General features: G+C 55.6%; 3 protein-coding genes across 3 annotated transcripts; 1 reads left to right on the forward strand and 2 right to left on the reverse strand.

Annotated features, from left to right (window-relative positions):
* Window positions 1–10: 10 nt before the first annotated feature.
* On the reverse strand, window positions 11–658 carry PODANS_2_1290 (uncharacterized protein; the record flags this gene model as incomplete). Its single annotated transcript, XM_001910840.1, has 1 exon — window positions 11–658. The coding sequence occupies one exon, from the start codon at window positions 656–658 to the stop codon at window positions 11–13; it is 648 nt and encodes a 215-aa protein (XP_001910875.1).
* A 1,119-nt stretch (window positions 659–1,777) lies between these two features.
* Window positions 1,778–4,273, reverse strand: PODANS_2_1300 (uncharacterized protein; the record flags this gene model as incomplete). Its single annotated transcript, XM_001910841.1, has 1 exon — window positions 1,778–4,273. One exon carries the CDS (start codon window positions 4,271–4,273, stop codon window positions 1,778–1,780), a length of 2,496 nt encoding a protein of 831 aa, XP_001910876.1.
* A 1,232-nt stretch (window positions 4,274–5,505) lies between these two features.
* Window positions 5,506–10,878, forward strand: PODANS_2_1320 (uncharacterized protein; the record flags this gene model as incomplete). The annotated part of the gene is made up of 1 exon (XM_001910842.1): window positions 5,506–10,878. The coding sequence occupies one exon, from the start codon at window positions 5,506–5,508 to the stop codon at window positions 10,876–10,878; it is 5,373 nt and encodes a 1,790-aa protein (XP_001910877.1).
* Between the last annotated feature and the right edge of the window lie 1,072 nt (window positions 10,879–11,950).

Genomic DNA, 11,950 nt, shown 5'->3' on the forward strand with positions numbered 1-11,950 from the left:
TCTTTTCCCTCTACAAGCTCGGCCGTCCCTTCACCCCCAAAACCCTAAACCCCAACCTCGGCGCATGCACCCTAACCCCCTTCTCATTCTCCCACACCACCTCCCTCTCGTCCACCCCCACTAACCTCCCCCTATCCTTGAACGCGCTCCCCGTATCAGTAGGAAAAACCTCCACCACATCCCCCTTCTTCAGTCCCTGAACCTTGACCACCGGATCAGCCTCATCCACCCCGATATCCCCCCCTCTCTTCCCCTTCAAAATCAGCTCAGCCGCTTCCCCACCCTTGATGACCCTCCCTTCCTTCCCACTCAGCGCATTGATAAACTGGTCAAACCTATTCACCCACGCCATCGTCTTCGGGTAGCGCGTCTTGTTTATGACAGCAGGGTCAAGAGCATTGTCGTTGTGAGGAGGGGGAAGGGTCAAAAGCCAGTGGATGACCCACACCCCTTCCACATCTGCGCGTGTGGGCTCCTTCCCGCCGAGGACCCAGTTCCTGCCATCGCTGAGGATGGTCTCTTCTAGTAAACGGACTGAGGATTGGATTTCAAGGAGGGCTTCCGCCCGGGAAAGGGCGCGGTCTTCTTTCGTGCGGGGTGCGGCGAAGGCTGCGGGAGAGAAGGTGGCGCGGTCTCTCAGGAATTTGGGGTCTTTCATCACGGGGAGGGAGGAGGGGAGGAGCTCGGCGGCTTTGAAGAAGAGGGTTGTGGCGGTTGTGAGGGTGGAGAGGAGGTGGGTGATGGTTTTTTGGTCTGCTGTGAGGGGGGGAGGGGGGAAGAGGGTGTCGAGGAGGTTGAGGATGAGGCGGGTGTCGAGGTAGAGGTCGCCGCCGTGGGCGAGGAGGGGGATGCGGCGGTAGTTGAGGGAGAGGTGGGTTGATAGGTCGGGGCGGGGGAGGATGGGGGGTTGGAGCTTTTGCGAAAATGTTAGCGTTTGGATGGTGAGAATGTGATGGAATGAGGCCGACTCGACTCACGCATTGACAGTATGGAATTCCCCTGATCTTGAGATACCAAATCAGTCTTCTCGCATAAGGCGAGAAGGGGTAATGATACAGAATGAGAGGTTGGTCTGCCATTGTGAGAAAGTTATGAGAGCAACACTTGCACAAACAACAGGAAGGATGCAGAGAAGCAGACGCTGAACAGGTGAGTGAGGCTCAATTCATATATTCATACATTCCCTATATCGATTACAAACCTCGGTTCATCCGGATGTCGTTTGGTTCACGGAGCCCTGCGATGGTGGTTCGGCCTCGGCCCGGGGTAAGGTGCGCGTTGACATGCGGGGTTACGGGGTAGCTCCCGCCGTTGGGGCAAAAAGTCTAGGCCTACGGCACCAGAGGAGCACGGGCCTTGTCTTGCTCAGTTGGCTCCCTTGTGATTCTACCTCTTACATGGATAGTACACTTGATGGACAGTGCAAGCTGAACTAGATAGCATCTGCCGAAAGGCACGGATGCACAGTGACTCGTATCTGCACACGTAGACTAAACTCAAGGCAAATACAGATGAAAATAACGTGACAAGAGATAAAAACTATTATTCCCTCCATGCTGGCCGGCTATCCATCTAATAACGTATCCTAACAACACACTATAATAAAAATATCCTTTCCAGAAAATAGACTGGTATATCCCTCTCTTTTTGTTTTGATGACGATAATGACAATGACAAATCCCAGATGTAAATGCAAAACCCAAACCCCCAAAAGCCATTTTCCCTGTATCTCATACCCCCCCTATTCACCATCTTACACTTCACCCCCATCACTCACTCAAACCACACTCCCAACAGCAATACTCCTCTTCCCCCTCCACCCCCTAAACCGTCCCATCAACCCCCCCTTCCTCCTCCTGTTCCCCTTCTTTTTACTTCCCCTTTCCTTCTCCTGCTTATCATACCCCCCCTGCCCACCACCACCCTCCTGCCTGACCCTCTGCACCAACCAAACATTATAAACCCCAAACAACAACCCCCCAACCACCATCTCCACCGCCTCCAAAATCCCAGCAATGATCGCCTGCGTGGACCACTCCCCATTCTGCACAGCATAAACCCCCACCACCGTCCCAACCAGCCCAACCATGCTGTACATCACAAGCGGCAAGTACAACTTGTTCAGCAACCAGACATAATTCCTCCTCCACTTCAACCCCAGCCACGCCGTCCCAAAAGTTCCGATGATAATAAACACAAAGCCTACCACCATCGTTGCCGTGTTCGCCCTGGTGAGAAGAAGTTTCTTGTCCGGGGTGGTGTTTGCGCCTAGGTTGATGGGTATAGCGCTTTTAGGGTCCAACGGGGGGCGGGAGAGGGCCGTGAACGACCCCGGGATGATCACGTAGCCGGCTAGAAGAAGAAAAAGAAAAAGGGTGGAGAGGATGTTGTGCAGGCGGGGGATTTTGTCCAGAGACAGCAGGATGGACATGTAAGGTGTTTGTGGGGCCTGGGTGTTGTACAGTGGTTTGGAGTAGGACAGGTCCGTGTTTTTTCTTGTTGGCGGGGAGAAGGAAGAGGATGGTTGGACGGTTGGGTTTAACGGGCGGGTGGATGTTGCCGTTGCGGAGGAGGCGACTGAGTCGAGGGAGCTGGAGTGCGAGTGTTGGTTGTAGGCTGGCTTGGGGGGAGTGCCTCCGACGGCGCGGGGCTGATAGGGGGGGGAGACGACGGCCCGAGGCATGGTGGGATAGCGGCCGCCGTCTTGGTTTGACGAAGGGGAGGTGATGTTGCGGGAGAGGTAACCGCCCTGGGGCGGGGAGGTTACTCTTGGTGGGCTGACGATGCCGGACCGGGAGGGGCCAGCAGGATAGGTGTTGTTGATGTTTCGGGAAGAGCTGGTGATGTTGAGAGGGGCGATTTCTTTTCGTTGAGGAGGAGCGGCGAGGGCTGGTCTTTGGGGAGGGGCTGATGGGTTTTGAGAGAAAAGACCAACAGGTATGCCGCCTTCTGCTACTTGAGGGTTGGGTGGCGATTGCCTCAAGGGGTTAATGGTTTGTTGAGAAAGGTTGGAAGACATGACTGGCTTCTGGGGTGGGTTAGGAGGCGATTGCCTCAAGGGGTTCATGTCAATGTTGTTGCGAGAGAAGCCGGCCGGCAAGCTTGAGTCGGCAGGAGGGGGCGGGGGGTTTGGTGGTGATGACCGAAGAGGGTTCATCAACATTTGGTGTGGCGGTGAATTGACCGGCTTTCGAGAGAACGAGCCAGTGGAAGGGGGTAGAGGTTTTGAGGGAGAAACAACATTGCGGGAGCGACTAGTCTCTGCCGAGACGTGGGGATTGTACGTGGCCTGAGGTAAGGCGCTCTGCGGTGAAACCAAACGGTCAGAGGTTTGCGAAAATCCCCCGGCGGACACGGAGGTTTGCCGTGGAGGAGGATTGGGCGTGAGGTTTGCGGTGCGGAGCGGCGGGGGATAGGCTGGGTTTCTTTCCTGTGGCATATTGCGCCTTGCCTGTGCCTGCTCAAACGATTGCACCGGGGCCATTGCTTGTTGACGAGTCGGTCGTAGAACCACCGGCACAGCTTGCTCAACTCGAGAAGATTGAACTTGTCCGGACCGCGATGAAGTTGGGACCGGGGGCACCGGTCCTCGCGGGACAGGAAGGGCTTCTGCCGGGATCGGCGGCCCCTGACGAGACGGGCCTTGCACCGCGGCCACGGGGGCAGACGGTAATGGGCCTCGAGGCGGTCCTCGACGACTAGCTGTTTGATTTGCTTGGATCTCTGCTTGAGGAGGTTCTTCTTTCACCGCTGGTTTCGGGAAAGAGAAGTTGGGTGCACCTTGATCTGGACTGACTTGGTTTCTGGCGGAAGCTGGAGGCCCTTGATTGAGTTTGCGTTGTTGGGTACTTAAAGCTGCTGGACGTTCTGGTGCACTTTCGGTAGGCTCTCTGCGTGAAGAAAAGCTTGCCTCTGTCACACTCTCAGCAGTACGCCCTGGAGCTGGTTGACGACTGCTCCCCTGCGTCGAAGGTTGGCGAGGCATCCCTCTCTTGGGACCGGCCGACCGCTTTCTTCCTCTGACAGCCGTACTTTCTTGCCCCCTCGCCGTCCTGGGAAGCCGGCCATCTTCTTCGGTGGATGCTGGCACCATAGATTGCTGTTGCTGTTGTTGAGGTCTCTGTTGCCGTGAAGGTGCTCTCCGTGGGCCTCCTTGAGCTGTTGATGATTCTCCTGCTTCGTCACCCCCAGGAACTGGTTTTCGAGATACGCTTCCCTTTGCGACCTGCTGTTGCCCTTGCTTTGGCACACGAGGGGCCCCTGCTGAAGACATGTTGAAGAATCGCAGTGAGTATATCTCTCAAGGGAGGCAGTCGTAATCACGGGCGAGCAAGCAAGATGAGGTGAGGTAAGTCTAGACCTTGATGAAGCAAGGGCGGCCAGGGAAGGGATATACGGCATTATATTGGAACTGGAAATACTACACACAAGTCGTCGAAACACATGATCGGCCTGTGATGACCCTCCTGAAAGACCGGGTCGGAAACATGTCGTTGGAAGTTGGGAGGCTCCCGGGAACACAGCAGCCAAATGAGATGAGCAAGCCACTGGGCTCTTCCCCCACGGTCCGGGTCAAGGCCGGTGAGCCCCCCATAAAGAAAATTCGAAGGAGCTTGGAATAGAAATCTGAAGTCTGCCGTGCGAGTCTGGTCATTATGGGTGCCGACCGACGGCCGGTGTCCAACCCGGTTGGCCGGGTCCGAAACAGAACAAAAAGAACGCTTGAAGGCGGCGCGGGAGAAGTGATCACTCTGTTTTTGGTGCTGGTCGAGCCGGTCCAGCCGACCACTGAAACTGAGAGGCACAGCTGGGCCAACTGCCGTTCATGCATTGCCAGAAAACATAAAGACGGCCAAGGCACTCTCTTCAATGTCGACTTCGACCTGGCCATCACTGGTCATGAATTCTGCTCAAATGTTATTAGTCGCTCCATAAAGAAAACTGGAACCAGGTTGCTTGGCTGCAACAATAACAACAGTCGAGTAGAGCAGGATGCCGAGATACGGATAGTCCAGGTTCATAGAAGATAACAACAATAAGAAGGTTTTATTCACTCCTATTTTTGAATCAATTGACGGCTCACAAGTGTAAAGAGCAACCTGCGACCTCGACTGCGACTTGCGATAAAAGTGACAAGACTGAGAAATAGATAATCTGATGTTCGCATCGCTCCTCCTCTGGCTCTGGTTGTCAGTTATCGGAGCATCGAGGCCTAAACCAATCAGAGAGCTGGAGACTTCAGGCAGGCAGCCCCACCATGGACACCCAGGATATGCTCCAGCCAATCAGACGGCGAGCGGCAGACGTCCGTCAAAATTTGGCTCCACGATAGCGGTGCCATCGAACTCGATAGGTAGGCGCATTCCTTGTGACCGCTGTGGTTCTCAACTCCTGTCAGGTCAACCCAAAAAAAAAGTCCCAGCTGTTGCCCGCTGCAGTGGCATCCCGACCACCCTCACTTTGCTCGTATGAAGCCGGCGAAGGAGCTTGTGTCCACAGCAAGCGATGAATTCGTCTGTGATGGACTCCAACCAGCCAGCTCAGCCAAAAGACGCTGCCATGTCGGCCAACGCCCCCCTCGACCTCGACGCGCAGAGCCCACCGCGCCCTCCTTTTTCTCCATTGACCGAAGCCGCAACGGACTCGGGCACCCGCGAACCTTCAGTTAACCCGGGCGCCACGCTCGACCAGGACGAGCAACAAGACAAAAATGCGTCCGCTTCAGCCACCGCCGACGCTAACCCGTCACTATCTTCCGCGCTCGTCAACTCTAACTCCAGCTCCAACTTCAACTCCAACTCTTCCAACTCCAACCTTTCCCATCTCAACGTCTCCCAGATCAACGGCGCTTCAGCAATGGACAATGTCACCATGGATATGGGCTTTGATGCCGGCATGGACATGTACGGGCAGGGCATCACGCCTGCTACCAACATCCTCATGGCCATCGCCCGCAGTTATACACAGACCCAACAGCAGCAGCAGCAGCACCAGCAACAGCACCAGCGGCGACAATCTCAACTGCCCTCTACCATTCACCCCGCCCAGGTCTCACGAACTCACAGTGCGCTTGATGTTCCCGATGCGTTGATGGCGATCCCCGAACCTTCTCGAGCCCCGCCGCCTGTCGAGCCCCGGCTGGAGTCGTTTGCCAGGATTGAGTTTGCCGACAGTGTGTTCCAGATGACCACCTATGCTGTCGTGATCGGCCGTGACGTACGGGCGCTGGAACTAGCAAGGAAGCAAGAAAAGGAGGATGAGGCCTGGAGGCAGATTGTCGATCAGTATGCGAGACAAGGTCTTCCGCCCCCCCCACGGCCAGAGCTCAATCGTCGAAAGTTTACGAGATCATATGTCAGCGAAGAAGGTGGCATGCTGGGGCCGGAATCCGAGGACGAGGAGTATGTCCGGCCCGCAAAGCGTAGGAGAGTTAGTGTTGCGAATTCGGCATCCGGCGACTCGTCCATGGCGCAACAGGAAGCTGCCATAGCCGCCGAGCAAGCCGCGCTGAACGACAAGAGCCTTGCTGCCAACCGCCAATACGTCTGGCACACCCCCGGTTCGGCATCTGTCAATCTCAATGCTCTAAGACCGTCCCCATATACCGTTCCCTTCATCGGCATTCACTCGCCCGGGCCAGACATCGCCAAGAAGACAAAGGGGATTTCAAGACAGCACTTGAGAATTGAGTACGATCAAAACGAAGGCGTCTTCAAAGCGTACCCATTACATAGAAATGGCATCTTTATTGATGATAAATTTCACAAAGACGAAGGCGTCACGCTGAGGAGCGGCAATCGTATCCAGATTAAAGAGGTCGAGTTTAAATTCATCATCAACGGCGTTGCCGAGGGCAAGACTGGTGCGGAGGAGGAGCCGCAGCAGGAGGCACCCGCAGCAGTCAATCGGCGCTACTCAGAGGGTGGCAAGGAGATGAGTTTTGATTTTGAGAGCTCCCACGACGCAGAAAAGGGGAGCACCAGCCCGGAGGAAGTGCCAGTGGAGGCAGCAAAGGAGAGTAGCGAAAGTGAGCTGTCGGATCTGGATGAAGAAATGCCCGATGCAGGGGAGCCGGAAGACGCCGAGGGCGAGGAGGACCAGGAAGTCATGGAGACCATTGAGCAGGATGCCGAAGAACAACTCAGCCACATCAAGCCTGAAGATATGACGCCCGAGATGCTTGCTGCTTTGCCATTGCTTCCACCCAAGAAGCGTGGACCTGGCAGGCCTCCCAAGAACGGCATTATGTCCAAGAGAGAGGAAAGATTGCGAAAGAAGGCGGCTATGGAGCTTGCAAAGAAAAACATGCCGCCACCAACACCCGGCGAACCACCAATAAAGCGCAAGGTTGGTCGGCCACGAAAACATCCTCTCCCGGAAAACACGCCAGACCGGCCAGAGAAGCGCAAATACAAGCCACGCAAATCAAAGAACGGCGAGGAAGGCGAGATGTCGGAGACGGAAAAGACGCTCGAGAAGCGAAGGCGCGAAAAGCCCAAGACGCCTCCTCTGGAGCTGAACAGGGCAGATTACACAGAGGAGCAGCTGCAAAAGCCCAACAAGAATTACGGCATTCTCATCGACGAGGTCTTGTCCGCAGCCCCACCCGATGGGCTGACTCTCAAGCAGATCTACAAGCGCATCCAGATGAAGTATCCCTTCTACTATTTCACAGTAGACACCAAGGGCTGGGAGAGCAGTGTTCGGCACAATCTTATTGGCAATGTTGCCTTCAAGAAGAACGAGGAAACCCACTTGTGGGCCCGGGTACCTGGGATTGACATCGATGCTGGCAAGAAGCGGAAAGCCGCGTCTCCGGATCATTCCACGTCGATTCATTCATTTGGCCAGCACTATCAACCAACCGCAGCTCCTCAGGTGCAGCTGTTTCACTCGGAGGCTGGTGCGCAGCAAGGGTACCGGCCTGGTGCTGGGCCTCCTCCACGTCCTGGGTATCCGGCTGCTCAAAGTCAGATGAATCTCGGCCAGCATCCTCATCAGCAGCTCTCGGCGCAGCCCGTCGGCGTTGGTGCTCAACAAGCCCTCCACCAGCCCTATCAGAGCACGGCTCAAGGGAACGGTATCCCCCAAATGGCCGATCAAGGGGCAGCCCAAGGTTCCCGTCCCATACCCGCCAACCCGCAAGCGACGGCCTATTCGTCACCGTACGCATCAAGGCCCCCTCCATCGGCTTCGCCTCAGGCTGGCAATGTGCCACAGAGTGCTCAAAGGCAACAGCTTCCGCATCAAAACGGAGCAGCTCCGCACAACGGTGTGCCTCAGCCCAACAATGCGTCTCCGCACCCTGCATCGGCGGCGGGAGTCAAGCCAGGCCAACCTATCAGTACCAGCGGAACCCCAGCCCCGATCAAGCCTTCTATCCACCCAAGGCTCGTCGAGATTATCCGAAACTTTAGGAAAACAGTCACTTCGATCGGTGCAATTCGTTCTAATGTGGGAGATGCAGGAGAAGCTATTGCCATGTCTGTGATCAACCGCGGTCTCGGGTTGGCCAACCAGTCTACTACGCCGACCTACGAGTCTATTGAGAAGATTGTTCTCAACGTGTTTGAATCCCAGACAGCCAAGCAGTTGGTCGGTTTTGAGATTGCGCCAAAGCTGATTGAGAGGCTAGTCTCCTTCAAGAGGCAGATGATCAACACTTTGAAGGATAAGATGAAGCCCCTGGAGGCGGAGCAGTTGGTGCTGTCAGCCATCGACCGCGTTCTCGGTTTTGCGGACAAGAGCATCATGCAGGGAACCGATGCACAGAAGACATCCTACGAGCTCGCAGAGGGTGTTTTGATGCCAGCGGTGCAACGCGAGATTGCTGCCCATGACAAGGAAGCAGCTGCTGCCTCCATGCCGCCTACCCCCACGCCAGCCCCTTCACAGGTGCGGACGCCTGCGCAAATGCCGGCGCCGGGTAAACATCCCTCGACTCCGCACTCGACTGCAGCACACCAGTCCGCCACTGCTGCGCGCCCCGGCTCCGTTCCGGCGGCCCAAACCCCTGTGCAGATGCAGATTCAACCCCCAAGGCCAGTCTACACTCCGGCACAGCAAGCCCACATGGCACAGCAGCAGCCCCGAGCAACTGTAGGGCAACCTGCGCCTGCTGGGACTTCGAATGGGAACCCGATCAATGCACAATATATGAATCAGAATGCGGTCTCTGGCTCTGGTGCTGGGCCCGCCGGCGCGCGGCCTGTTGATCAAGTTGCACCTGCACCTCAGTCCCAAGTTGCTCCGGCACCGGTCGCCCAGGGTGACACCCCGGCGAGATCTCAAGCTTCAGCGGGCTCTGCTACTAGCTCGAACCAGAACAGACCACAGTCACACGGGATGCCGGTTCAGGCGTATCCCCATCTCCAGGCAGCGCAGGCTCAATATCGGACACAGGCCTCAACACAATCTCAGCAGCAGAATCCCGCGGCGGCTCAGCAGCAGAACCAACAGCCACGGGTTCAGCCAGGACAGGCACAGCAAGCACCGAGCTACTCAGTACAGAACCAGCAGCCACAGCAACAGGCGCAGAATCAACAGGCAGCTCAACAGATTCAGAACCGTCCACCTCAGAGCCCGGCACCAACCCCAGCCCGGATCCAAGGGCAGAGTCACCCAGTTCACGCTCGGCCAGCGCAGGGCGGGCAATCTCCTCTTCAAGTTCAGAGTCAAATTCAGGGCCAAGTTCAAGGGCAAGTCCAGGGCCAGAGTCAGGGGCAAAAACCGGTTCCAGGACAGGGGCAGGCTCAGAGCCAGGCACCAAATCAGCAGACACCGGTTCAGCAGACCCAGGGACAGTACCAGCCTCGTCCACAGGTTGCGGTTTCAGCTCAGCAGGTTCAGCAACACGCGCAACAGCCCTCACCACAGCAGGCCCAGCAGCAGGCGCTACAGCAGACACAACAACATGCTCAACAGCAGCCTCGTACTCAGCCAACACAGGCCCAACCGGTTCAAGCTTACCAAACCCAGGCGCAGCAAGCCCGTGTTCAGCAACAGCCGACTCCCCAGCAGACAGCTCGACAACAACCAGTCCAGCAGCAGCCTATTCAGCAAGTTGCTCAACCGTCCGTCCAGCCGTCTCACATTCAGCAAGCCCATGTCCAACAGCCACAGGCTCAGCATGCCCAAGCTTCGCCGACACAAGCTCAACAGCCTCCGACGCAGCAGATCCAGGCTCAGCAACCGCTTGTGCAGCAAGCTTATGCTCAGAGCTCCTATGCCAGGCCCACTACTCCGGCTCAGGCTGCTCAAATGTCGCGGGCCCAAGCTCGCCCACAAGTGCAGCCCCAGGGTCCCGTCCAGGCTCCAAGTCAAGCTTCCGGTGCATCGCCGGCCCCTTCTCCAGCACAAAAGCCTGTGCCAGGCCCAGCTCAGGTGTCAGCCCCTCGAGTTCCTTCGCCCACCACCCAAGCTCACCCAAGTCAGGCTGCGGTCCCTTCCATCCAGAATGCTGCTCCGCTTCAGAACCAAATGCCTGCTCAGACCCAAGCATCTGCCCAGCAGCCTTTGTCTACCACTCAACCTCAACCTTCAAAACCTTGGGGTCCAGCGGTCCCTAGCCCACCCGCGGCCCAATCGAACAAGCCATCCCCTCAGCTCTCTTCGCAGGCGGCTCCTTCTGCTGCCTCCAAGGTCTCGATCCCGGCTCCGACAGTCACGGCGCCATCAGCATCACCAAGTCCAATCCAGCGTCTTGCTCCAACGCCCGGCATGATCCCTCTGCCGCCAAAGCCCCCGGCTCCGGTTGCTACACCGCCCCCTCAAGCATCTGCTGCTTCTGCGGATTCTATTTCTAGTGCTGCTCCAGCTTCCAGCTCGGCAACAGCATACATTCCTCCGCCACCGACACCAACACCGCCGGCGACGTGATTCTTCTTTCTAGTTTTTGTTTTTGGAGTTTAGGCGTCCAAAGGACGACTGGTTCAGCAAGCGTATGTCCAAACAGGTTTGCAAGGCTTACCTTTATGGGAGAACAGGGGGTATACCAAGGTTATGCATAGTTATGGGTGGGATAAAAGGAATGGTTATAATGGCAACTGGCTTTGAAATATCCGGGGGTGCGCAGGACGTGCAGGTTTTTTATTTTACGGTTTTGAAGTTGATATAGTGGTTTTTACGAGGTTGGAGGGGTTTGTAAAAGGAGAGGGCATGAATACAGCGAGGTGTATATGTGGTATCTACGAGTTGACAGAGAGGAGCGGGTGAAATTCACGTGATGGTTGTTGTATTCTGAGAATAAATGCTGAAAGAATTGCAAATGTGATAACGGATACTGCCCCTGTGAGATTAGTGTATGCCCATCTCCTTCAAGGGGGTTAGGGTTATATGCGGTCCAATTCTGCTGCCCCCACTCTTGATAGCAGCCTCAATTCATCCATCATTCAGACACCTTGATGGGCCCATCGACTGGCACTCATTCACTCACTTCACCTGCTCCTCACTTTCTCTCAACTCCTCCTCCTCTTATCTTTCTCACAACTTTAGCATAGCTCCCATTCCCACCATCATCAATGTCCCGCACAATCTAAGTCACTAGCCAATCTTTTTTTTTTTTATTCACAACAATGGCAGCGAAACCGGGGAATTCCCTCCCCAAAAACCTCCTCTCGTCTCCGTTCCTGGGAGAACTCCTCGCTAAAAGGTCGGTGTATGTCAAGGTCCGGCCTGCCCCGCAGAGTTTGACGCAGCGGAGGGCGATTTTGAGGGTGTTGAGGCAGCACGGGAGGATAGAGGTTTTTAAGAGCTTGGGTGTAAGATCCCCTTTGTCCTCCACTCTTTTCACGAACCATCTGTTTTTATATTTCATGCCTCAATGACTTTTTATGGGATCAGTTATTGTCTTCTTGGACAACCCTTTTTTTTTAATGGATTAATCTTTTGCATGAATTAGTTATTGTTTATGCATCAGTCCTTTTCCTTTTTTTTTTTTTTTTTGGGGGGG

Source organism: Podospora anserina, chromosome 2 (genome assembly GCF_000226545.1).
Source record: "Podospora anserina S mat+ genomic DNA chromosome 2, supercontig 2".
NCBI lineage: Eukaryota > Fungi > Ascomycota > Sordariomycetes > Sordariales > Podosporaceae > Podospora > Podospora anserina.